This window comes from Equus asinus, chromosome 5 (genome assembly GCF_041296235.1).
Source record: "Equus asinus isolate D_3611 breed Donkey chromosome 5, EquAss-T2T_v2, whole genome shotgun sequence".
Lineage (NCBI taxonomy): Eukaryota > Metazoa > Chordata > Mammalia > Perissodactyla > Equidae > Equus > Equus asinus.
Genome location: NC_091794.1, coordinates 47,534,542 through 47,561,530, shown reverse-complemented (window position 1 = coordinate 47,561,530; position 26,989 = coordinate 47,534,542). Strand labels below are relative to the sequence as shown.

General features: G+C 40.5%; 1 protein-coding gene across 3 annotated transcripts; it reads right to left on the bottom strand.

The window, feature by feature from the left end:
• Nucleotides 1-7,766: 7,766 nt before the first annotated feature.
• Nucleotides 7,767-26,190, bottom strand: TNFSF10 (TNF superfamily member 10). Of its 3 annotated transcripts, XM_044771085.2 has the most exons (6): nucleotides 18,927-19,116; nucleotides 18,389-18,438; nucleotides 18,161-18,298; nucleotides 15,357-15,399; nucleotides 11,681-11,785; nucleotides 7,767-10,081 (listed from the first exon to the last, which is right to left on the bottom strand). In XM_044771085.2, the coding sequence occupies exons 1-6, from the start codon at nucleotides 18,985-18,987 to the stop codon at nucleotides 9,630-9,632; spliced, it is 849 nt and encodes a 282-aa protein (XP_044627020.1). In that variant the 5' UTR covers nucleotides 18,988-19,116; the 3' UTR covers nucleotides 7,767-9,629. The 3 variants fall into 3 exon arrangements, with proteins under 3 accessions (XP_044627020.1, XP_014722295.1, XP_044627019.1); XM_014866809.3 differs by lacking the exons at nucleotides 18,389-18,438; nucleotides 18,927-19,116 and adding an exon at nucleotides 25,629-26,190; XM_044771084.2 differs by lacking the exon at nucleotides 18,927-19,116 and having other exon boundaries at nucleotides 18,389-18,655.
• Between the last annotated feature and the right edge of the window lie 799 nt (nucleotides 26,191-26,989).

Genomic DNA, 26,989 nt, shown 5'->3' with positions numbered 1-26,989 from the left:
TTCTTTTTTAGAGTTTATTTCTGTAAACTTCCCCCTTATTACTGCTTTTACTGCAACCCATAGGTTTTGGTGTGTTGTGTTTTCATTTTCACTTGTCTTAAAGTACTTTTTAAATTCCTGTTTGATTTCCTCTTTGGTTCAGTAGTTGTTCAAGAGTCTGTTGTTTGGTTTCCACTTATCTCTGATTTTTCCCATTTTCTTGCTATTATTGATTTCTAGTTTCATTCCATTGTGGTTGGAAAAGATACTTGGAATGATTTCAATCTTTTAAAATTTGTTAAGACTTGTTTACTGACCAAACATGTGATCGAGCCTGGAAAATGTTCCTTGTGCATTTGAGAAGAATGTGCATTCTTCATTGGGTGGAAAGTTTTGTATATGTCAGTTAGGTCCATTCGTATATTATGTTGTTCAAGTCAGTTTCTTTATTGATTTTCTGTCTAAGTGCTCTATCCATTATTATAAGTGGGATATTGAAGTCCCAACTATTATTGTGTTCCTATCAATTTCTCCCTTCAGATCTGTTGATATTTGCTTTATATATTTAGGTGCTCTGATATTGGGTGTGTATAAATCTAAAATTGTTATATCTCCCTTTTGAACTGAGCTTTTATCAATATACAGTGACCTTCCTTGTCCCTAGAGACAGTTTTTGACCTAAAGTCTATTTCGTTTGATATAAATGTAATCACTCCTGCTGCTTCTTGGTTTCTGTTTGCATGGATCTTTTTCTCCATTCTTTCACTTTCAGCTTATGTGTGTCTTTAAGTCTAAAATGAGTCTCTTGGAGTCAGCATATTGCTGGATCTTATTTTTTAAAATTCCTTCAGCCACTCTATGCCTTGATTGGAGGATGTCTTAGTCCATCTGGATGCTATAATGAAATGCCACAGACTGGGTGACTTATAAACAGCTGAAATTTATTTCTCACAATTTTGGAGGTTGGAAGTCAAAATCAGGGTGCCACTGTGGTCAGGTGAGGGCCCTCATCTGGGTTGCAGACTTCTCATTTTGTCCTCAGATGACAGAAGGGACATGGGACCTCTCCAGGCCTCTTTTATAAGGGCACCAATCTCATTCATGAGAGTGGAGCCCTCATGACCTAATCACCTCCTAAGACCCCAGGTCCTAATACCATCACATAGGGCATTAGGATTTCAACAGAGGAATTTTAGGGGGACACAAACATTCAGACCGTAGTATTCTGCTCCTTGCCCCCCCCATACCAAATTCATGTCCTCCTTGCATGCAAAATACAGTCTATCTCAATAGTCTCAAAAGATTTAACTTGTTCCAGTATCAACTCAAAAGTCTTAAGTTCAAAGTCTCATATAAATATCATCTAAATCAAATATGGGTGAGATTCCAAGTGTGACTCATTCAGAGGCAAATTGCTCTCCAGCTGTGAATCTGTGAAATAAAACAAGTTATATGCTTCCAAAATACGATGGTGGGACAGGCATAGGGTAAACTCTCCCATTCCAAAAAAAAGAAACTGGAAAGAAAGGGGTGGCAGGTACCAAGCAAGTCAAAACCCAACCGGGCAAACATCAAATCTTAATGCTTGAGGATAATCTTTAACTAGATGCTCTGCCTGCCACACCCACTGGGGCAGCAGTACCACCTTCTGGGCACACTGGGGTATCCCTGCCCCCACGGCATTGCTGGGGGCAGCCCAGGCAGCAGCTCTCACAAGTGGAATTTGTGTGCCTGCAGCTCTCCCTGTCCAGACTTGTACACTGGTGGCTCTACTGGCCTGGGGTCATGGGGACGGCCACATCCTCACGGCTCCACTGGGCATTTCCCCAACAAAGACTCTCTACAGTGACCTTGCCTCTCTGTGGTCTTCTGTCTGGGTTGTGTGCCCACACTTCTGAGCAGCTCCATTCTTTGACATCAAGATGAAGGCAGCTGTGCCCCATGGCTCTGCTGGGCAGGGGTCTGGCCCCCACAAATTTGGGTGACGCTGCCCCTATAGCTTTGGGTAGCATTGCTCCCATGGCTTTGGATGGCTCAACTCCCACAGCTATGGGCAAGGGTTGTTTGGTCTGTTGAAATCCAAGTGATGGATTCCCACCTTTTGATACTGAAGAGACAGCCTTAATGATCTCGGAATTGTCTTTGGGGTCCTTCCTCCTTTGCCTTGAAGAATACCGCATATCTGCACTTCAATAGCTCTATGGTCCCGTCCTATAAAACCTAAAAGTCGATAACTTTTCTTCATTCCTTCCTATCTCCTTCCCCTTCAGTTCAAATTGCTGTTTTCCTTCCTTCTGGGTGGCTGTAGTCTCTAATCACACTGTTCACAAAGTTTACATGCGGTATTGACATTGTATTACTTTATTTGAAATGTAATTTCAGGCTTTTCCCAGAATATTTGATTAAACTGCCAAACTGAGTTTTGTACATACAAATGTAACTTTTTTCCTTCTAAACTTTGCCTTAAAAGTGTTATAATGAGAGATACTTATGTTGAACAAAATTTGTGAATTAAAAACCAAAATGCTGGGGTACTCAGTCGCACAGTGGTTAAGTTAGCCAGCTCCGCTTTGGTGGGCCGGGGTTCACCAGTTCAGATCCTGGGCACGGGCCTACGCACTGCTTATTAAGCAGGAGTCCCACATATAAAGTAGAGGAAGATGGGCATGCGTGATATCTCAGAGCCAATCTTCCTCAGCAACAAGTGGAGGATTGGCAGCAGATGTTAGCTCAGGGCTAATCTTCCTCAAAAAAACAAAAAAAAAGAAAAACCCAAAATGCTTTAAATCAAAATAGGCTAATTGAAGAATCATTTGAGGGGGTTCACATGAATTATGTACAAGTTAATGATAATAAATCTTCAGACATTTGAATATTTTTTCCAGAAAAAATATGAAATAACAAAACTGGTACAAGAAGAAATAGAAATAGAAAATATGAGCGTGTGTGTCATCATTAAAGAAACTAAGCCAATTATCAAAATTCCACTCTTTTCTAAAATAAAAAAGCTTCCTGACTTATTTTATGAAGCTAATATAACCTTGATACCAAAACTGGATAAGAATATAATGAGGGAGAAAGAGTTACGATAATATCATTAATAAACATATAAGTAAAATTCCTAAGTAAATTATTAGCAAACTAAATTCAGTAATGTATACAATAAATAGCATTTTATAACCAATTAGGGTTTGTTCCAAGATTACAAGGATAATTTAACATCAGAAAATCTATTAATGTATTCACCCAATTAATTATATGGATAAAAATAATATGATTATTTCAATAGATCCAGACAAAGCTTTCAATAACCTATTCCTATTGAAACTCTTAGGAAACTAGCAACAGAGAGTAACTTCCTTAATCTACCAAAAACTGCCCCTCAAAACTATAAAGGCCATCAAAAATAAGGAAAGTCTGAGAAACTGTCACAGTCTAGAGGAGTCTAAGGAAAAATGAAGCAAAAACGGAATCTGGTATCCTGTTACAGCAAAAGATGTTAAATAAAAATAAGGAAAACTAAATAAAGTATGGGCTTCCCTTAGTAATATTGTATCAATGCTAGTTCATTAGTTGTGACAAATGCAGCATACTAATGTAAAATATTAACCATAGTGGACACTGGATATTGATACATGGGAACTCTCTGGACTATCTTCACAATGTTTCTGTAAATCTAATCCATACAGGCATACCTCAGAGATATTATGGGTTCCGTTCCAGACCACCATAACAAAGCAAGTATCACAATAAAGTGAGTCCCATGAATTTTTTTAGTTTCCCAGTGCATATAAAAGTTATGTTTGCACTATACTGTAGTCTATTAAGTGTGCAATAACATTGCCTAAAAAATTATACATAAATTAAAAAATATTTTATTGCTGGGGCCAGCCTGATGGTGTGGTGGTTAAGTTCACATGCTCCACTTTGGCAGCCCGGGGTTTGCGGATTGGGATCCCAGACACGGACCTAGCACCACTCATCAAGCCATGCTGTGGTGGCATCCCACATAAAATAGAGGAAGATTGGCACAGATGTTAGCTCAGGGCCAATCTTCCTCCCACCCCACTCCCCCTCAAAAAAATGCTTTATTGCTGAAAAGATGCTAGCTATCCTCTGGGCCTTCAGTGAGTTGTAATCTTTTTGCTGGTAGAGGGTCTTGCAGAAAACTCACTCTCTGCACTGCGCAATAAAGTGAGGAGCAACACAACAAGGTATGCCTCTATGTACTTCTTTGTTTCTTGTAATAATTTTTAATTTAAAATCTGTTTTGTCTGATATTAGTATAGCCACCATTGCTCTGTTTTGGTTGCTATTTGCATGGAATATCTTTTTTGTCATTTCAATTTCAACCTTTGTGTATCCATAGATCTAAAGAGAGTCACTTACAGATAACATATAGTTGGACTAAGATTTTTTTTAATCCATTCTGCCAATCTATGCCTTTTGATTGGGTAGTTTAATCCGTATATATTTAAAGGGCTGGCTTTTGCCACTTATTTTTTTTTGTATATCTTTCTATGCTTTTTGTCCCTCATTTCCTTCATTACTGCCTTCCTTTGAGTTTAGTTGAATTTTTATGGTGACATGTTTTGATTTCCTTCTCGTTTCCTTTTGTGTGCATTCTATAGATATTTTCTTTGTGGTTGCCATGGGGATTACATACAACATCCTAAAGTTATAGCAATCTATTTTGGTTTGATATCAACTTAACGTCAATTGGATACAAAAATTACTCCCTTTCAGCTCTGTCATCCTACCACTTCATGTTGCTGTTGTCACAAACTACATCTTTATATGTCTGTACCCATTAACATGGATTTATAATTACTTTATGCATTTGAGTTTTAAATACCATAGAAAATAAAAATAGATTTTTAAAAACTGAAGTTGCAATAATAATGTTTTTTTATTTCACCAAATATTTTCCCTTACTAGAGATCTTTATATATTCATATGGCCTCAAGCTACCATCTAATGTCCTTCCGTTTCAACGTGAAGCATTGTCTTTAGCATTTCTGGTGAGGCAGGTGTAGTAGTTATGAATTTCCTCACCTTTGTTTATCTGGGATATCTTAATTTCTCCCTCATTTTTGAAGGACGATTTTGCTGGGTATAGAATTTTCAGTTGACAATTTCGCTTTCAGCACTTTAAATATATCATCCACTGTCTTTTGGCCTCTAAGATTTCTGCTGAGAAATTGACTGAAAATCCCTTGTGTGTGACAAATTACTTCTCTCTTGCTGCTTTCAGGATTCTCTCTTTGTCTTTGGACAGTTTGATTATGATGTGTCTTTGTATGGATCTCTTTAACTAGTTGAAATTTGTTAAGCTTCTCAGACTTGTAGATTCACGTCTTTCCTCAAATTTTGGAAGGTTTTAGCCATTATTTCTTCAAATACCCTCCCTGCCCTTTTGTCTTAGTCTGTTTGAGCTGCTGTAACAAAATACTATGGACTGGGTTGCTTATAAAAAACAGAAATTTATTTCTCATAGTTCTGAAGGCTAGAAAGTCCAAGATCAAGGTGCTGGCAGATTTGATGTCTGGTGAGAGCCCTCTGCCTGGCTCATAGACAGAACCTTGTTAAACTAATCCTTATCTGCCTAGTCACTTCTCCACCCAGTTAACTACCATAGCCTAAGCCCCTTTGCCTTGTCATGTTATCGCAATGTAATACTCTTTGTCCAACTTGGTATATAAGCATTCAACTCTAACTGCTTCTTTGGGTCCTCATTTTTCTTGTGAAGTCTCCCATGTATATGTAAAAATAATAATAATATTAATTAAAATTTATATCCTTTTTTTTCTGTTAATGTCTTATGGTGGTTTAATTCTTAGGCCCAACTGGAGACCCTAGGAAGGTAGAAGAGAAATTTTTCCTCCTCTACACTATCAAAATATCTAAAAGATTGTGTGTGTGTGTGTGTGTGTATGCATGTGTGCATGTACACACAACTTCCAGGCAGTTTCTAAATCCACAGGGAAAAGTAAGGGCTAAGAATAGCCCACATTGTTTTGAAACAGAGGACCAAAGAAGGGGAGCATATATACCAGACATCAAAATTTGTAGGAAGGCAAACAGTAACCATTAAAGCCAGATGGTATGATTGACAAATGAATGGATAAACAAAATGTGGTCTATACAAACAATGGAATATTATACAGCCTTAAATAGGAATGAAACTGCGACACATGCTTCAACAAGGATGAATCTTGAAGACCTTATTTCTTAAGTGAAGTAAGCTAGACACAAAAGGTCAAATATTGTATAATTCTGTTTACATAAAGAACCTAAAATAGTCAAATTCATAGAGAAAGAAAGTAGTATGGTGGTTATCAGGGACTAAGGGAAGGAAGAATGAGGACTTATTGCTTAGTGGGTACTAAGTTTTAGTTTGGGATGATAAAAATATTCTGGAGATGAATAGTAGTGATGGTTGCACAACAATGTGAATTATACACTTAAAAATGATTAAAATGGGGGCCAGCCCAGTGGTACAGTGGTTAAGTTTGCAAGTTCCACTTTGGTGGCCAGGGGTTCACCAGTTCAGATCCCAGGTGCGGACATGGCACTGCTTGTCAAGCCATGAAGTGGCAGGCATCCCACATATAAAGTAGAAGAAGATGGGTACAGATTTTAGTTCAGGGCCAGCCTTCCTCAGCAAAAAGAGGAGGATTGGCAACAGATGTTAGCTCAGGGCTAATCTTCCTCAAAAAGAAAAGAAAAAGATTAAAATGGTAAATTTTATGTTGTGTATATTTTATCACAATTAAAAAATACCCAAACAGACGGTATGGGTGCAAAGACAGACAACTAGACCAACAGGAAAAAAAAAAGTGAGCACAGAAACAGACCCACGGGAGCTTGGTGTGTGATAGAAAAGACGTGAAACTCAGTGGGGAATAGCGTGAATTATCCCACTGGCTACTGATACTTGAAAAGGTAAAATTACATCCCTATCTCACATCACACACGAATTAAATTACAATGGAATGACACTATCTAATTATGAAAGGCTAAACGTTAAAGCTTTTAGAAAAAAATATGTATGATAATATCTGCATGATATCAGTAGAAAAGATTTCTTGAACATGGTATGAAAAGCTATATTAGCTTCCTAGGGCTCCTGGACCAAAGTACCACAAAATGGGTGGCTTTCAACAACAGAAATTAATTTTCTTACAATTCTGGGGACCAGGAGTCAGAAATCAAGGTGTCAGCAGATTTCTGAAACTCTGGGTCTCAGACACTTCCTCTGAGGCTCTGGGTAGACTCTTCCTCGTCTCTCCCTAGCTTCTGGTAACAGCTGTCATCCTTGGTGCTCCTTAGCTTACAGCTGCATCGCTCCAATCTCTGTCTCTGTTGTCACATGGAATTCTCCCTGTGTGTCTCTGTCTCTTTTTCCAGATTTCCTTCTTTTAATAAGGACAGCAGTGGTATTGTGTTAAGGGCCCACCCCATTCCTCTATGACCTCATCGTAACTAATTATATCTGCAGCAACCCTATGTCCAATTAGGGTCACATTCTCAGGACCTGGGGAGTAAGATTTCAACATATTTTTGGGGGGGACACAATTCAACCCGTAACAAAACCATTAACCATAAAGGAAAGGACTGATATATTTTATCACATTAAATAAAAAGTGAGCAATTTATTCTCTTCTTCTGTGAGATATGTCAGATAAAAGATATTATGAGGAAGAGATTAAAAGTCCTTATCCCCATTGTTAGTAGTCTTTGTGCTACAAAACAAAGGTGAGTACTAAATAAATGAAAACTACACATTTTAACAATGTCATATTTATTACGAAGTAACACATTTTAAAATTTTAATATAAAAATATAACGTAAAAATTAATTCTGCTATCCCTAAGTTGCATGTCACCAACCATTTCAGTCTTTTACTTTGCGTTCTAAATCTTGGTTGAAACAGTCTTCCCTGTGTTGAGATTACTTTAGAAATTCTCCAGTTTTTTCAGTGTAAGGGGTAAGGCAGGGGACATTTCTCCTTTTTTCCATATGATTAGGTATTCATTCATTCATTCATTCATTTATTCACAAATACATTTTACGTGGATTCTATGTTCAGGTACTGTTCTTGGTGCTGGAGTACAGATGTAAACAGGACTAAATGTTCTCTGCTATCATCGCTCACATTCTCACAAGAGGAGACAGGCTTTCAAAAACACAATAACAAATGAGTAATTTGTTAGTATGTAAAGCTTGATTAGTGTTATGGAAAAAATAGAGTAAGGAGGGTCAGAAGTGCCAGGTGTCTGTAGTAGGTTGTAAATTTAAATTTGAATGAGCGTTTTTGAAAAAGCAATATTTGATCAGGAGGTATTTAAAAGAACATTTGAGCATACATCCAAAGAGTAAAAATTATGCTGTGTTTAGTAACAATTAGAAGAGATTAGATAAATACTTCGACTAATTTTGTTTTTCCAACTGGTTAAAAAGTGAAATGAAATGTTTTGTGTCATGATTTTGGAAGATAAAAGTAATTGCTGTTCTTCTGGCTGGGGCAAATAAACGACTCACCTTTAAGCAGATGTATACTTGATATTGACACTTGGCAGTAGAGGAGTAGGGGTGGGGTGGAGGAGCGCGGATGGATCTTTAGCTATTTTCTGCAGATTTACCTGTATTTGTCATTTCCTTTTTCCCCACTTCTCCTCCTGTTCACATGAGATAAATTCTCTGATTTTTGTTTAGCTGCTCAGTCATTATAAAGTCTTTTATCAAAAATCTTCAGGGGGCCGGCCCGTGGCTGAGTGGTTCCACGTGCTCTGCTTCTGCAGCCCAGGGTTCTCGGGTTTGGATCCTGGGTGCAGACCTACTTCACTCATCAGCCACGCTGTGGAGGTATCCCGCATACAAAGTAGAGGAAGATTGGCAGAGATGTTAGCTCAGGACTAATCTTCCTCAAGCAAAAAAAAGAGGAAGACTGGCAACGGATGTTAACTTGGGAAAATTATCTTCAGTACTTTTGGCCAGCTTGACTTTTGGTAGCGAAAAGCACAAGCCATTGAGAAATAGTTTGTTGTTCACTGAACACAACTTTAATTTGTTTTTTAAACAAAATGATACTATTTCGAGTGGAATTTTGTTATTTCACCAAATCCAGGTATATGAGATGACTCCTGCAAGGTCGTGCACAACACAAACTCCCTTTGCACGTTGCTGATACTGACAGAGGATTGGCTCCCAAGACAGTGACGTTTTACCAGTGCCCTGTTTTTTTCCAGCTTTGAGAGCGTTCTTCCTTTATGGCAACCTGGAAGCTACAGATGTAATATACCACTTAAGAGATGGATGGTTACTCTTTCTTCCGGAATCTTCACAAGAGTGGATGATAAAGACAGAGGATGTTAATTCCTATACAGGTGCTCGGAAACAGAATCTTCTAGATTTCAGCTAGCAAACTGATATCAAGTAGAGCCCTGTAAGGTCTTTTGGCAATTTCACTTTCCTGGAATAAGTTGGTCACTTTTTAGCGATGTTACGAAAGCGTTATCGCAAAGTCTTTGGTTGAGGCTGCTTTGCTCGGGCCACCTTACTCTGTCAGCTGTTGGGGTGTTTTCACAGTATAGCACCCTGAAAATTAAATGTCATTTTGAGGGCACTGTTTTTTCCTTGCAGATTATTTAGCCGATTAAAAAGGCCCCGAAGAAACTGGCTTCTTGGTCCATGTCAATCAATTGCTCATTAGTTACAGAGACAAAAATTCTGTCATTTTCCTTAAGCTCAAATATTCCACCTTGATAGATGGAATAGAGTCCGTATTCTGAATCTTTAGACCAACAACTATTTCTAGCACTTTTCATCAGCAGTATAGGGTCAGGATAGTCTGTGCTTTTGTAAATATATTGTACCATTTGTTTATTTTTCCTTCTGTTCTCTTCTGTTGCAACTGTTCCCAAAATTTCCTCAGGTTCCTGAAATCGAAAGTATGTTTGGGAATAGATGTAATAAAACCCTGTTTGATGGATAACCAGCTCTCCATTCCTCAAGTGTAAATTATTCAAGAACGAATGTCCTTTTCTTGATGTCTCCCAGGCGTTTATTTTCTGGCCCAGTGCTTTTTCATTCTTGGAGCCTGGATGAAGTTTAGAGAGAAAGAAAGTTAAAAGAAGGGAGTTTATAGCAAAACAGACTTTCCCAGTAGCTGTGACTAGCCTATTTTTCCGTTGGGATTGTAAAGGATCTAAATTCTAGTCATACAGAAATCTGGAGGCTCTTATCTAATTGTGACTGTTGGGAATCCCTTACTTTTCTGTACCTCGTCTGCCTCTTATGCCACATCTCCCAAACTCAGCTGAGTGGTAGCACAAGGGATGGTTCACTCTACAGCAATCTTTCCCCTTGAGCAGAACTTCTGTCCTGAACCCCTGCCTCCATTCCTGTGCTGGTGAGCTCAAATGAACAAGATAGAAGGAAACCAAATGAAACATAGCTATTTCTTTAAACCTAGGGCTCAGAACTTCTCGCTATTCCTTTGGGTCTCTTTGGGTTCCTCCTTGGTCCTTCTCAGCAATCCAGAGCCAAGGCACCATCCAAGCAGAAAGCATCTCTAGTCCACAATAAGACAGGGCACAAAGTTTGGCAAAGAGACCCCAGATTTAAAGATCTTTAGATCCTCAGATCTTTAACTCCCAAAGGCTTTGAATGAAAGGACCCTACCAAAATATGATATTCCTTCAAACTTTGGGCTCATCTCCACTACTGGTGCAAAATTTAGTTTTCAAGAGTTTAAAACAACTTCCTATTTGTTGATGAATAGTAAACAATAACATTGTAACAATGATCTCACTCATAGTCAGAACACGTCAATCATTTATGAAACTTGAGTTCAGGAATACCAGGAAGCCAACTGTCCAGAAAAAAACAAAAAAATCCCCAACAAACCTTTCCTCCATTAACTGAAGCCTGAAATTTCTTTAACTTGGGACACAACTTTTCATTATAATGAAAACAACCACTTATTGAGTTCTTACAATACACTGGCATTTTGCATGTTCTGATCTTCACTGTTTTATGAATTAAAGATTATCTTTACTTTGTATACAAAGAAAATGAATCTTAGTTTGGTTAAATAATTTGCTCAAAACATTTATCTAGGTGAGGAGGGGCTGGGATTCCAACATAGGTGTTCAGACTGCAAGACCCATGCACTTAACTACAGCAGTATGTGGATACTTGGTCTCCAGGTAAAAATTAGGCTTGACATATTTGGCTAAACTATATGAAACTGACATTTCTGTAAGTGAAAAATGGTCAAATATTGGCAACTTCCTATGGTTCAACTTAATACTGTGCAAATGTCACTAGGAGTCACTTAGTGACTCATGGGAAAAGTACATGACTAATTTAGAACCTTTGAAGAGGACGAAGATTTGATGAAAGTGAGAGAGAGAAATTACTTTAAAGAAGAAGAAAAGTAAAAATGGTGGCATGGAAACTCAAAGACCAAGCTCTCCCACTTCATAATTTTCCTGAGGCCAGTTATGCCAGGGCAGTAATTATGCTATTCGCCTTGTAATCTTGCTTCTGAAAAGAATAATCTGAGCCCTGATTACCACTGAGTGCTTTGTAGATAGCCGTATAAGCATTTCAGGCACAAGTTAAAAGGATAAACTCCTTGGAACAAATTCTTCCCTTGCCTTTATTCAAACTATATAGTCATTGTTTTTCTTACGTGGAATTGAGACTGTGCTTCTTCTCCGACTGGTCCCAGTTATGTGAGCTGCTACTCTCTGAAGACCTCTTTCTCTTACTAAGGGAGGAATATTTTGTCGCTTTTCTAAAAGAGAAGTGACAAAGAATCATCAACATTTGTCAAACTACTTCTCAAATACATTGCTGTTCACGGCTGTTATCAATCGGGCATTGTAAGTAGACTGGGCTTCCAAAGTTGATTACATAGGCTTTCATAAAAACAGCCTACATTTTAGCATGATGATCAGTCTACTTCAGCTTATGCTTAATTTGAGAAGTGCTTTAGCCAGGAAGAATAAGCAGTAACTTGGACTATAATTTATAGCCATCTCAGAGGTAAGGTCCAACTAGAATACAACAAAGTGAAGATTTTAGCCCTTTTCCAAAAAAAATAAATAAATAAAATAACTGTGGACTTGTAATAACCCTGGTGAGTCATTTAAAGTGCAGAAACAACCATGTATTGGCAAATTTCCACTTTGAGTTATAGATAGAATCAATCAGAGTGATACTAATTTTGTCATCTCAATTATTTTTCCTTTTTGTTGGCTACCACTGATTCTAAAGAAGTAGCAGCAATAATGATTGTCCATTGATGCTACAAACCGGTGTCCAACAGTCATTCCCCTCACCTCCCAAGAGCAATATGAATTGATATACTGGTCACCATAATCAGTGTATGAGCATGTAAATCTCCGATTCACTACGTCAAAATAAACAAACAACATCTATTGACCACCATTTAAAGTACTTTCGGGAGCAACCTACAAAAATACAAATTCGACAAACTACTCTTTAAAATAATCAGCTCAAACTTCCCAAGTGTGCTTACATTGGTTGTTAAGATAAATTATATTTTTTCATCCAGCAAATATTGCCAGGGACAAGGCACTGCACTACACCCGACGGGGGATGCAAAGACCAATCACTGATTACACTGACTGAGCCCTGAGGGACTTAACAGTCTTTTAGGGAAGATGGAATTAGAAAGTGAAAATTTACTTGTGAGAAATAGAAATAAAGAGGGATGGATGTTCAGAGGAGGGAAAGATTCCTATTTATTGGAGAGTTGAGGTCAGGGGAAGTTTGTGCTAAGGTCCTTTCATTCACTTACTCAAACAAACCATAGTGCCCATCACATCTATGCCAGGCACTAGGGTCTAGGGACAAGCAGAAAGAATTATAAACAAATGAATGCAAGAACATGTTTGAGGTGCAAGGCTAATTCTCTGAGCAGAGTGAGGACAGGCTGGCTTGGAGTCTAGATGTAGAACAGAGATCTAGACCAGAGACCCAAGGCAGGAGGCACAGGCATGGAACACAGGCATGGGAAGAGTTCGGTTTCAGACTTGAATGAGGAGCCAAACCATGGAGAATCTGAATATTAGGCTAAGAGGTTTGGATTTTATAGGACATGGAAAGACTCTTGAAAGTTTTGGTCAGGGAAGCGAAGAAATATGTGTTGTGCTTTAAGCTAACCTATCTAACAGCATGGTTTGATGGACAGAAGGTGAGAGGGCTGGAGACCGGCAAGTTACCACACTATCATAATTGATCAGCGCCGAGAACAGGGGGCTTTAATCTAGGCTAGTAGGAGAGGGAACTGACAGGAGGTGATACAATTCCATTGCGGAGGAATGATGGGAAACGAGAGTTTCTTCCATCTCTCTGGTATTAGTTGTTACTTATTCAGGAAGGGTAGGCATTCATGCAATACTGAAGACCAAACATGGCATGGGCATGCATAATCAATTGCACATTACTCTCAGAATGCTCAGCTTTCAAGGTTGATGCGTCCATTTACCTTTAACCTCCATTGTTAAATAATTCATAATGCCTTGCCTGCCCCCAAGAGCTTAACACTTTGTTTCTAAATATTCAGTGACTGAATCCAATTATAAATGACTTACATTTGAGGTCATTGTAAGGATACGGGAAAGCCTGGATTTAAAAGCAAATTCTAAAGACAGAAAATTTCCTCCTGGCTATGGCAAATACCTCCCAGAAAAGAAACTGCGAATATGTATATTTGGGTATCATGGATGCATCTTGGTATACTGAGAAGCATATGGTTTCTACACCTTGTTGAGATGAATAAAAAACAGTATTTTTCTTCCAACACTGAAAATAGTGCCGGCATCTGCTGTGGACTGTGGATCTGCTGTGCATGATCAGAGGAGGGGGAGTGTTTGACATTCCGACTACTGCTTTTGTCTTTGGGGAAATAATCAGAAAGAAAGCTTAGACCTTGGGACCAGGTCTTGTCCATAATAATTAGTAAAGTCTATTTAATAAAGGAAAATGGGCGCTGTCAAGTGACGAGGAAGCTTCAATGCAATAAGCGAAAGTAGGAAGACATCACTAACAACACATGTATTAAAAGTTGTTTCTTCTCTGCCAGGCTGGTGTGCCCCAGGACTGTAAGACGCTGGTATATGTATTCAGGCCTGTATGGTCTTCAGTACAGGAAAATGGAGTTATGGTGAGCCGAATGTGAAGAACTAGCAAATCTAATTCAGTAGCTAGCAAATAAAATTCTGATTTTATTTAATTACACATTCATTCAAAAAATATGTGTAAAGGAACTTGTGTGTAGAGAGAGGGCGGTGGCACAACACTGTGAATGCACTGCCACTGAATTATGTGCTATAAAATGGTTAATTGTATGTTATATAAATTGCATCTCAATCAAAATACACACACACACACACACACATACATACATGCCAAAGGTGGTACAGGTAAGGGCTGGGGTCCAGGGGGGATAAAAGAGAATGTACTAGACTTGAGGCATAGAGTTAGGTGCTAAACAGAGAGAGGTGAGAGAAACAGACTTGTTTTCTGTCTTTGTGGATCTTTTATCTAGTAGGGAGTTATGCAGCACACAGATAAAAAATTATATAAAAATAAAAGGAAATAAACAAGATAAGTGTGATAGAAATAACAGGGTGTAGGGAAACTTACTTAGAAATGTGGCCAGGGAAGTTCTCTCTAAAGAGATGGTGATTAGGTGACAAAGATGGAGGATGAGAAGGAGCCAGTTGTGTGAAAAGCCAGGAATGGAAGAAGCCAGAAGGAGGACCAAAGAAGCCAGCCTGGGCAACAGCCCTGAAGGAGGATGTGGGTTAAGAGTAGGCTGCTGACCATGAACAGGAAGATGGCCATTGGGTGGGGACCACAGGATGAGAATTGTGGGTGGGTAGGACTGTTGGGAAAGACACGGTGGAGCAAGAGGCTTTTGCATAAAGAAAGATACAGAGCCTTGTGATGGTGAGAAGCAGAGAAGATGGGTAACTTTGGGGCCCTTATTTATCTTACTTTCGACCATGTTCCAGAAAGGTTTTAGATGGCCTATTTACAACACATTAGAAGGTTAAAAAAACAAATAATTGATGAAATTGAGGTGAAAGGAAAATCCACCTTGGAAAAACAAGATTTAGATGAAATAAAGTTCTGGTCATAGGTGGGCCACAGATTTGGTATTGAGCTTTCTAGCTCCAATACAAAGAGGAAGATAGAATCAAGCAGCTTGAGACACGGAGAAGCAGTCAGAGGCGGGATGTGTGGATGGAAGCAGAGTGAAAGAGGATGGAGAGCTGTTCACCCTGTCACGAAATTGATAGAAGAAAATTAAAATAACAAAAAAAAAATACTACCTGAAGTTGTAGGAATGGATTCCTCATAGGTTCTCAAAATCATCTGCAAACAGTATTGAATAAAGCTTGTTAATTTCCCTAAAAATTTAAACTGACTATAGAATGTCTATGGATCTTCTTGCTGATGTGTACTAGGGAATTTCTGTGTAAGATATCAACCTAGGAAGCTTTAAGTTGTTCAGGTGTAGAGTTTATGTGGTAGGGTGGGTACTGGCATGAATACTGAGGCAGCAGTCTCTACATGGTGATGGAAGGGTGGTCCTCTATCTGGGAAAGTTCTGTTTTTGGATGAAGTCTTTGAAAGGCCACAGCTGGAGTGGCACAAGAGAAAGGAGCCATCTGCCAAGTTAGGTCAGCCTAATGTTTCCCGGGCCTCTCTGTGGCTGATGGATGTGGCAGCCATGTCACTTCACTTTCTCTGTGTGGGGCGTGTGTGTCTGCATACATGTGTGTGTGTAAGTGCACTGTGTAATTGAGTCCAGGGGCTGTAAATTACTGCACAGACCCAAGCCTCGAGGTATATGCACTCTTCCTCTCTCTCGTGATACCCACAGACATACACAGCTCATCAGGCTGGGACCTGGCAACACTGTGTCATTCTCTCACTTCTGAGAATGTGGCTGAGGCATTCTTGACATAAAGATATTTTAGCAAGTTTCCATATCTTTGCTAAACGTGTAGTATCACCTTCTTTGAACTAACCAGTAGGGAAAACCAGTATGAAGGAGCGAAAAAACAGCTTTTCTATTAAATGGGCAAACCCCGACTTGGTTCATATGAACTGTGGCTTCTACATTCCCCTTCATTCAGTTCTGTCACCCTCAGGGTTTTGCCCATCACTGCCTTCCTTTCCCGTCACTGATGTTAATTTTGTAACTGCCAGAAATTCCTCCCCTCTGTACTCTGACCCAAAACCAGCTCTCTGCTTCTCCCTCTGTCTTAAGCCCTGACCTCAGATAACAGGGGGACTGCCTGTAGTCTAGTGGGCACTGGTGTGTGGGAAGAGGAAGCGAGAGGTGGCCTCAGCATTTTCTCTCTCTCTCTCTTTCTCTCATTCTGGGACAGAAAGGAAGGAAGGAAGAAGGAGGAGCAGCAGGAAAGGGAGGAGGGTAATTGCTGCAGGGTCGGGGCAGAGTAAATGAAGGATTACAGTATGGTCAGATGGCCTGGATTCAAATCTGTCAATTACCAGCTCTGGGAGACTTTGCTCAAGTTACGTAACTGATGTAAATCTTAATTTCTTCATCTATTTAAAAAAAAAAAAGAAGAAGTTGAGGAGGAGTCCCTCCTCACAGAGCTGTTGTGAGGATTAAGTGAGATAATATATGTAGTGGGCATAGGATGTTTACGGGAAATAGTCTATTCAATTAACGGTGCCTGAATGGGGAATTCTTTCCCCCTTACACTCTCACCCCCACCCTTTGTCTCCTCTCCCAGTTTTTCTCTCTTCTAGCTAGCAGCAGGATGTAAGAATGGGAGGGATAGGGAGAATGGCAGGAAAGAGATAAGTCAATCTGTTTCAACTACTTCTTTCAACTCCTGCCTCCAGCCCAGCCTCCAGTCCCCCTCCGACCCCCCCACCTGCGCCACCAGTCTCCAGATTTCTGGCCTGTTTCTGAGTTTCTCTCCCCTACCACCTGCGAGTTTGCCACCTCTCTAACCACAGGGACTACAGAGTCTCATTCCTCAGGTTCCTCAGGACCCTTCCCCAACCCAGGGCCTTTCCTGGTCCTTGTGACTCGGGGCAAGGGAGTCACGGGTGCTTCAGCACAGCTTGTGTGCAGTGGGCACCCTGCCCAGGGCAGGCCGGCAGGGTGACCATGGAGCGGATGGTTTCCAGGGCTCCCAGGTGGACGTCTGACTTCATTTCTCATAGAAATAGCATCAGAGGTGATGTCTGGGCTCTACTGTGAGGACTGCTTAGGGCTATAAGTCAGAGTCCTAACCACCAGCATAATTCTGTTTTTATGGAAATAGACTGACCACAAACAATGGACTTACATCTTCCTCATACTCCGGGAATGTCCGTAGTATTTGTAAAAGAATAACAGTGCTTCATAGTTTATAGACTATTTTCACATCTGTGTTCTCATCTGACCTTTCCAGGTAGGCAGATGGTAAACATTATTAAACCCCATCTTACAAAGAAGGAAGTAGCCCAGAGAAAAAACTTGAGTTGATATGTCACATTGCTGAAAGTAAAATTATGTAACCACATTTAGTGAAATAAACTTAGCTAACATAATGTTTCTGCTAGAGATCCTGTGTAAGCAAATTCCATACACTGATAAAACTATTTTGTAATTTGTCATTTACTAACTGTAAATTGAGATGTCTTCACTTTCAGTAACTCAAAATATCTTTCCTCCCTCTTCTTTTCCTCTTTATCTCTATATAGATACAAAAATAAATATGTATTTAATTCCAGAGATCAACAATGTGGGAAGAATATAAAACACCGTTATTTGGCCTCTTTTGTCTTATAAATTAAAAAAAATCACACACATCCTTCACTGTCGACCTTGAACACATTGCCCTGTCTGTGCCTCAGTTTCCACAGCATGAGACAAAAAGGTCAGACTAGGTGGGGATGCTGTCTGGAGTAGACCAGGAGCCAGCCAGGACCCGCTGTTTGGTGCTGTTCCACATTTTCCTAGTTCTATGAATTTGGGGAAAATCACTTAAATACTCTGGGCCTTAGTTTCTTCCTATGTAAAATGATGAGTGCAGCCTTGACGATCTTAAATATTCCTTCTGCTCAACCTTCTGTGCCCACTGGTGAAGTCACCAGGTAGTTCACCTACCTTTCTAACAAACTGACGCAGCTGCCACTTGACTTGCCAGCAGGGGCTGTTCATACTCTCTTCGTCATTTGGGTCCCAATCGCTGTCATCTTCCTTTAAGAAACAGGCAATGCCACTTTTGGAGTATTTGATCTGCATCTGGGTTGAGATGGAATATAGTACAATATTATGCACACGTGCTTTTTATTTTTGTTCATTTAGAAGTTAAAACAACAGAAGTCTTGGTACCTTGAATAAGCTTATAGCTTGAAATGAAAGTTCACGCGCTGTCCTTTGTCCTTTGAATAAAAGTAAGCAGTTGGGTACGGTAGGATACCATACTACAAAGGATAAGGTGTGGGCTAGCCATCCTGCGGCAAAATGCCCCTCACTGCCCCTTGCCATTAAACAGCTGTGTGTCCCTCAACAAATTGCTTCTTCTCTTCTGCATCTGTTCTTCATTTGAGTTTTGACCTGGTTTACTGTGGTGATCTTGGAGGTTCCTTCGAGCTCTAATATGATGTGGATCTCATTCTAAAGCTGGAAACCCACCTAGGTACAAAGTAAGCAGTAGAGCTCATTTAAATTCCAGGATTCTAAGTAAAAAATTAGTCAAACGCTTTGGGGTGCAGAATACATTCTGTTTCTTGAGCTGAGCTTTGGCTGTCTGAGTAGATTCTAGCTATTGTCGTGAATCCTACTTCTCTGGATGGCAGAACCTGGACCACGTTGCCACTAGACATCTGAACACTGTCTCATTAAATGTCCACACCAGCTAGGGACTTACCTGCAGAGACTTGAAACACCATTTGAAGGTTTGCTTCCTCCTTCTGATCGAGAGTAAACATTTACAAGGGCCAGATCATTGTCCACAAAGTCCTTGCTTGATGTTCAGCACACATGCGCCCACACACACACACACGCACACGTATGCATGCGTGCACACAAACATGCATGATACATACACCCCAAACCATCCAGAAGACTTCAGGCTAATAACTGGTTAATCTTGCAAAGGAAAGCAGTAGGTCCACTTAAGGTCAGGAATTTTCTTTTCTTGTTTTTGTTTTCGACAGCTGAGATTGAGGAGATGTTATTTCCTTGTACAAATCTGCTGAATTGCCTTTCTCTGGGGAAATAAAATATTCCTAATTATAACTTTCATTGCTACTCAACTAATTTTCTTCAACATTTTATTTGAAGCAGGAAAAATGGCCATTTTTATCTGTTCCTTGGACTCAGGGGACTCCAAAGCTTGAAGGAAGGAGCAGACTTAGCGGTGACCTCCTCCTTTCTGTAGAAACACAATCTCGCTCTGAATCAAAATGACTTCACCGTTCAGGAGAGGTCTCAGCTGGAGGTACAAGGTTCTGTACTCAGCAAGGTACCCTCCGGACATTTGATCACAATCTCTCAAGTGCAGAAGAACAAACCTGAGTTAATTACTTCCTTCCACACATTCTGCCATAGAATACTCATTTACTTTTAAATAAATGTTTGTTTTCTTCCTTTTTTTAATTGTAAGGTAAAACATTCTCCTAGCAGATGTAGTGAGGGTGACAGCTGGGACCACCTGAGTTGAGATACGACTGGCAGTGGAATTGGACAGCATTTCTTTGCCCCTACCCACCCCATCCTCTTCTACTGTAGACATCTCTTTGCAACGCCAATTTACGTGGGAGCTCAAAAGACTTCTTGAGGAAGGAACTCAATCAAACATGGTTTAGAAATATGAGAACATGTTTCACAGAAGGTGAGGGGTAAGATCAGAGAGGAAGAGCTGGCTTCAGCCCCAAGGCCTGGGGTGGTTCCAGGAAGAGCAAGTTAGATTGGGCTCTGTCCCAGCCCAGTCAGGATGGGCGTGCCTGGCCAGGCGTTGGTTTGATGAAACTGGATAAACAGGCTTAGAAACTTCTGTAACTTTTTGGAACAAAAAGATGTGCATGAGATAGAAGGGAGGGAGCAATTTGCCTTCACAGCAGTTGTAAACGGTCTTAACATGAGCATGGGAGGCTAGGTTGAGGGGCAGGAGAAGGCCAGATTGAGAACTGCCTGCGATTAGGCAGTAATGGTAGCCAGCCGGCCCCTGTGGACTGAAGTGGAGTTTGAGGAGAGAGGAAGTGGAGCAGGGGCCAGGCCAGGTCAGTACCAACTGCTGGCTAGTGCCTCTGGATACTCTCTGGGGACTTCCCAGAAACACTTTCAGGAGGTGGGAGAGAGAATCTTGAAAATTGAGTAGGGTCCTAGGTATACATGGGAGGGAGGTTGACAAGCTAATGTAATTCCATTGTTACTCCAAATTTAATGAAGCCTAGAAACACTGAGAATACACAGGTAACCTGGAAAATATAGAAAAGTAAAGAACAATTCTTCGACAAAGGAGCAGAGGGCCTACAATGGAGAAAAGAAAGTCTCTTCAACAAATGGTGCTGGGAAAACTGGTCAGCCACATGCAAAAGATTGAAAATCGACCATTCTTTTTCACCACACACCAAAATAAACTCAAAATGGATCAAAGACCTAAAGATTAGGCCTGAGACAATAAGTCTTTTGGAAGAGAATATAGGCAGTACACTCTTTGACATCAGTTTCAAAAGAATCTTTTCGGACACTGTAACTCCTCAGTTGAGGGAAACAATAGAAAGAATAAACAAATGGGACTTCATCAGACTAAAGAGCTTCTTCAAGGCAAAGGAAAACAGAATTGAAACAAAAAAACAGCTCACTAATTGGGAAAAAATATTTACAAGCCACTTATCCGACAAAGGGTTAATCTCCATAATATACAAAGAACTCACACGGCTTAACAACAAAAAAACAAACAACCCGATCAAAAAATGGGCAGAGGACATGAACAGACATTTCTCAAAAGAAGATATGAATATGGCCAATAGACACATGAAAAGATGTTCATCATCGCTAATCATCAGGGAAATGCAAATCAAAACTACACTAAGATATCACCTTACCCCCGTTAGATTGGCAAAAACATCCAAAACCAAGAACGACAAATGTTGGAGAGGTTGTGGAGAAAGAGGAACCCTCATACACTGTTGGTGGGAATGCAAACTGGTACAGCCACTATGGAAAACAGTATGGAGATTTCTCAAAAATTTAAAAATAGAAATACCCTATGACCCAGCCATCCCATTACTGGGTATCTATCCTAAGAACCTGATATCAGATATCTCAAGAGTCCGTTGCACCCCTATGTTCATCGCAGCATTATTTACAATAGCCAAGACGTGGAACCAGCCTACATGCCCAGAAACTGATGATTGGATAAAGAAGATGTGGTATATATACACAATGGAATACTACTCAGCCATAAAAAAAGACGAAATTGACCCATTCACAACAACGTGGATGGACCTCGAGGGCATTATGTTAAGCGAAATAAGTCAGTCAGAGAAAGACGAACTCTATATGACTCCACTCATAGGTGGAAATTAGTATATTGAGAAGGAGATCTGATCGGTGGTTACCAGGGAAAAGGGGGGGTGGGGGGAGGGTACGGAGGGGGAAGTGGTGTACCCACAATATGACTAACAAAAATGTACAACTGAAATCTCAAAAGGTTGTAATCTATCATAACATTAATAAAAAAATAAATAAATAAATAAAAAAAACAAAAAAAAAACAAAACAAAAAAAAAAAAAGTAAAGAACAATTTTCTAAAAGTAAAACAAACAAAAAACCCACTAAAGTTACCCTAATCCTGCCTCATATTTAACCTTTGGATGATCTCTCTTGTTTACCGGATTGAGATCTGATTGGGTGTGGGCAATTTTGTGTATGGTTGTTTTCTCTTAAGACTACATAAAAATGTCATGTTCTTTAAATTTGTATGAAAATCATATAGGATAGCATAGATATTTTTATGACATTTGCTATAGAAATTTTATAAAATATAGAGAAATAAAAAGAAAAAAAGGCATCCATAATCCTACTATCTAGAGATCACGATTGTCAACATTTGGGGGTTTTTCCTTCTAGACATTTTTATGCATAATATTGATTTCTGAACAACAGAAACCCAGAGAGGAAGCCCCAACCATCCCTCATCCCCGCGTGTTTCTTGCATTATCATATTTGATAGTTTCTTCTATAGATCTTGACCGATGTTAGTGACTCACGCGGGCGACGGGGGTGCTGTGGTTATTTCAAGAATCATTAATGATGATTAATTCTCATGTATTTCTCTCGTTCTTTCCTTCTCACATATCTTCCACCTCAAAGCATGAATTTTTTACAGCACATCTCAGGCTGGGGTTTTCTCTAGCTAACCACATCTGGGGACAGGGGGATGGGAGTGCCATTTTCGTTTCTATGCCTCTAGAAGGAGAGACAGCTCTTGCAACAGATGCCTGCTCTTCTGCTCTAGAAGCTCTTGGTTCTGAGAAGTGGATTTCTACTGCAACTGTGTTGCTGCCATTGCAAACATGTGGTTGTCTAGGCCAGGGCCAACCAGTCCTTGGCAGAGCTCGAGGTCAGCAGGGTGGACTCTTTTGCTGGCTGGCTCAGAGTCTTCAAGGTGGGAGCCCTGACCTTCTCTGCTGCCCAGACGTTAATCTCTGACAATCACCTTCTGCAAACCACAAATTGCATAAAGGATCATTTATAGAGATTGCTGAGTAAGGGTCCCCTTCTCCTTTCTCTTTCCCATGTATTATGCCAGAGCGATAGGCAGTCCCCTTGTCAAAAAACTTTCTCAGAGAGACATACACTTGAGAGACTGAGCCCATATTTATTGTTCATGCTTGCTGGTTTACGGGCTTATTTGTGAAGGTCCAACCCAACGTCACTCAGCCATCCTTAACCCATACTCCCTATAATTCTTGCTCACTGTATCTTCTTCAAATTTTCACTAGCCAAAGTGGAACCTGTATTCTGTTTTAGAAAATTAATATTTATGTTGAATATGCTTCTCCAAACTCTACAGACACCCAAGGAGATTCAGATTCATCTTCCCTTGCAAAAATCCCTGATGGAAAAAACTTCAAAAGACATCTCAATCTTAATTAAGTTTACAAATGGCTACAATTTATTGAGCATCTATTTAATGCCTGGGTTCAAAATTGGGCTTTACCTTTTACTAGTTTTGTAATCTTGGACAAATTAATTAACTTCCTGAGCCTTAGTTTATCTATCAAATGGGATAATTATATTTACTTTATAGAATTGCTATGAGAATGAGGAGTAAATAGGGCAATACTTTGCGACGTGTCTGAAACACAGTATTTGCTCAATGTCTGTTAATTCTCCTCCCTTTCTGGCACTCTCAAAGAATTCTTCTGCATGGCTATACAGATATGTATACACATGTAACTACGCAATCAAGAAAAATGTGTGCAAGTGGAGAGATGTCAAGCTTTATTTGATATTTCCATTTTACAGTAGAATTCAAAAAAATTTGATCATATACACAGACAACTGCATGAGTCAGCTCAGTAAAGAGCCAGTTAAATCAGTTAAAATTAGGCCAACTTGTAATATGAACAAATTGAGGGAACAGCTTGTGTATAGAAAGACAGACTCACTCTGTTTATGCTGCAAAGTTAACAAAGGTTAAGACATGCTGGCTCCAAACTGGTAAACACAGCAGCATCCCAGCCTTTCACACACTTAGAACTAAAGGCTTGATTACAGTCACATTGACCTTTTTTCTTACAAACATACAGACTCTTCTAAATGTGTCCTACGACAGAGCTGACTTTACTGGTCATCTCATGGTAGCCATCATTTTCATAATTTCATAACTACCTGCAAATCAAACAAGAATCTTCATCCATTTCCAAAGGAAAAATTTCCAACCCATTGAGATAAACAGACTTATACTCCACAGGGTATACAACTCTATTTCCTTAACAGATAAACACTCTGTGGTTTTTGCACAATTTCTCTTTTCCTGAGACCCTGAGCCAGCTGCATTTCCTAGCCAGCTGACAGATTCGATGTTGCCTTATCCTAGTGCAGCAGTATGCAGTGTGTTTCACAAGATGAAATATGTTAACCCATGGACAGCCTTCTGTGGAAGGAAGAGCGTTACCTCCGTGCCTGAGGACCTAGGTTCAGCTCTGCTCCTAAGGCCAAGTCTCATCCAAGTCTGAGCTTGGAGAAGCAGTGCTCTGGGGTCTCTAGTCTCCTCCTCTCTACAAGGAGGGGTGTCCAAAGTTCCTTCCAGCTCACAGTTCTCTACTGTATAATATAGACTATAGTATATTAATTACTATATATACAAAGAAATACACAAAGAAGCCACAAGCTGAGTTGGTTTATTTTCAGCAATTTTGCTTTCATAGTTCCAAACGTTTTATATAGTTGAAAAATACACAAACTAGAATGGCATTAAGTTTTTTTTCCCTGCTCAAATGAACTTGGATTCGTACCTGGACCACACACAGGTATAGAATGGTAGTTTTATTTTCAATTATTCTATCATGAACAGTAAAATGCTGAGTCCATCTGGTAACTTCTCTATTACAGACTTTCCCCACGACGTGCCTGGGGCCAAGGAACAGGCAGAGTCCTGACCCTTTATATTCTCACTATTGCTGACACAGAAATGCCACGGATCTAAACCTAAAACGTATTTCAAAGAGCTGGTTTACCCCCACCCTATGTCCCAGAGGAAAAAGGAAAGTCTCCAAGACTTGGTTCTGATTTTAGTTCGTATATGTATTATTCTACCTGCTAATTTTGGAAGTCTGACTTGTCTGTGTGAAGGCTTTCCTCTGAGTAATTTAAGAGCTTTAAGACAAAGAGATGAGAGGAAGAGTCTGGCACTGGTTAAACCCCTGAGGTCAAAGGAGAAGCAAACAGTCAGAAAGAACATTTCTGTCTGTGCAAGACTCAAGTCTGGTTTCCTCCAACGATTGAAAAATCCACTGGGATTAGCTACATCCGGAGCACAAAACAACAGTGTTGTTGTTAGTGATTTAGAGCCTGGTATTTGGGGAGCCCTGACTCTACCTGCTCCCTGTGTACTAACAAGACCACCACATCTGTGAAGGCTGGTTATTCACGCAACTAGTATTTCGTGAACACCTACCACGAGGGAGCTACGTGCTATCCTCTGAGGTGAAATGGTGAGCAAAAGCAGACACAGTCCCACCCTGCTGCAGCTCCCCCAAGAATTAGAGTCAAGAACTAGAAAGCATTGAGCAGAAAGCACACCGCGAATGGCAGCAATTGCTGATATCATAAAATACATATGCTGCTGAAGACAAAAGCTTCCTTGGAGTTCTGCTGCCTGCCACTGCTAGCAACTGGTGGAGCCAGATCTGTGACTGTACTTTGTTCACATAATCCTTTCAGCTTACACTTTTGCAAAGTCCTCAGTAATTTTATGCCTTAGCAATAAGGGTCCACGAGCAGAAAAAGGGAGCATTCTGTTCTCCTATAAGGTGTTCCCAGAGGAGCAGACAGAGAGGCAGTTACCCGGGGGGTGCTGAGGGCCTCTGTGAGGGGCCGCGGGCATTGTACTGACCTGCTTCAGCTCGTTGGTGAAGTACAAATAAGTCACAGCCACACAGAGGGCCTGCAGGAGCACTGTGAAGATCAGGATCAGCACGCAAGTCTGCCCGGGGCTGGGACCCCCTGATGCCTGCATCATGGCCATGCTCGTGTCAGCTGTGGCAGAGTCAGCCCAGCAGCAGGTTATTGTAGAGGAACCAAGGACGGATCGGGGTGGAGCCCTTCTTAAGTTTCGTTTCCAAAAAAAAAAAAAAGCTCAAAATGAAACTGAAACAACCTGCTGGGGAAGCCAGAGAAGCACCAGCAGTGTTCCTAGAAGCTCTCTCTGTTCCCAGCAGCACCAGACACCGAGGAGGTGAACTTGCCCAGAGAAGTTCTTCAGCACTGAAAGGGCTATGTGAGGCTTAAGTCAAACAGCTCCTTCCCCAATGCTCAGGGCTTTTTGGGTCCTGAGGAGGTGCCTTTGCCCATCAACTGTGCCGATTCCTAGGCTCTCATGTCACAGGTGATATGGAGGAGGAAGAGCAAATGACATGAGGAAGACAGAAACCTCTCTGCCCCAACATAATGTGGGTGAAATAGGTAAGAGCCCAGTGCATTTATCTGGGAGTCAATACATGTGCGTTTTACTCATTCTCCTGCCATTTTCTCGCTGTACACCTTGACCAAGTCACTCACAATTTGGTGCTTTAGTTTCCTCATCAATCAAGCAATAGGATTTACTCAGGGGTCTTTAAGATCCCTAACAGCTTGCTCATTTTATGATTCTATCATTGCCTGATCCTGCAGAGATAATAGAATTTCATTTCTTTACCTCAGGGCGGTGAGTCCAAGACCTCTTCTGACAAGACTTCAATAGCTATAAAACAGAACCCATTGTACCATCACCAGCTGTTAGCTGACGTGGTGGTTTGGGGGGAATTTCAGCGCGGTGTGGGTTGATGTAGCAGATTTTGTTATTGTTCCCAACTCTATCCCTCTCTCTATTTCTGCCCTTTACCGCGTACTTTACAGTTCATCTCACCAGAGAATATATTTCCCTGCTTCATTGATGCTGGGCTTGGTTGTGGGACTTGGCCTTTGGGATATTTGCAGGCCTAACATGAGAAGGCTTGAATTATAATTGCACAATTGGTCTTGCCCTTTGACGTCTGTCATTTCCACGAGAAGACAGACCCAGGTGGTCTAAGGAGGATGAGAGATGCATGGAGCTGAGCTAGACCCAATGTAAATTTTGGAGCCAAGGTCAGCTGAACGCAGACTAGCTCAGCTGATTCTCAGGCAACTTGAAGATAAGAGAGCAGGAATAAATCATTGTTATTTGAATCCACCGAGTCAGTGGCTGCGGAGCATTATTGCAGCAGTAGGTCACTG

Excerpts from the sequence above, each read along its gene's own strand:
- TNFSF10 (XM_044771084.2), bottom strand. The coding sequence starts at position 18,544 with ATGGCAAGGGGCAGTGAGGGGCATTTTGCCGCAGGATGGCTAGCCCAC. Across the intron at positions 18,299-18,388 it reads AAGCTATAAGCTTATTCAAG|ATGCAGATCAAATACTCCAA; the intron begins GTACCAAGACTT and ends ATCTCAACCCAG. Across the intron at positions 11,786-15,356 it reads ATCCATTCCTACAACTTCAG|AAAAGCGACAAAATATTCCT; the intron begins GTAGTATTTTTT and ends CTTCTCTTTTAG.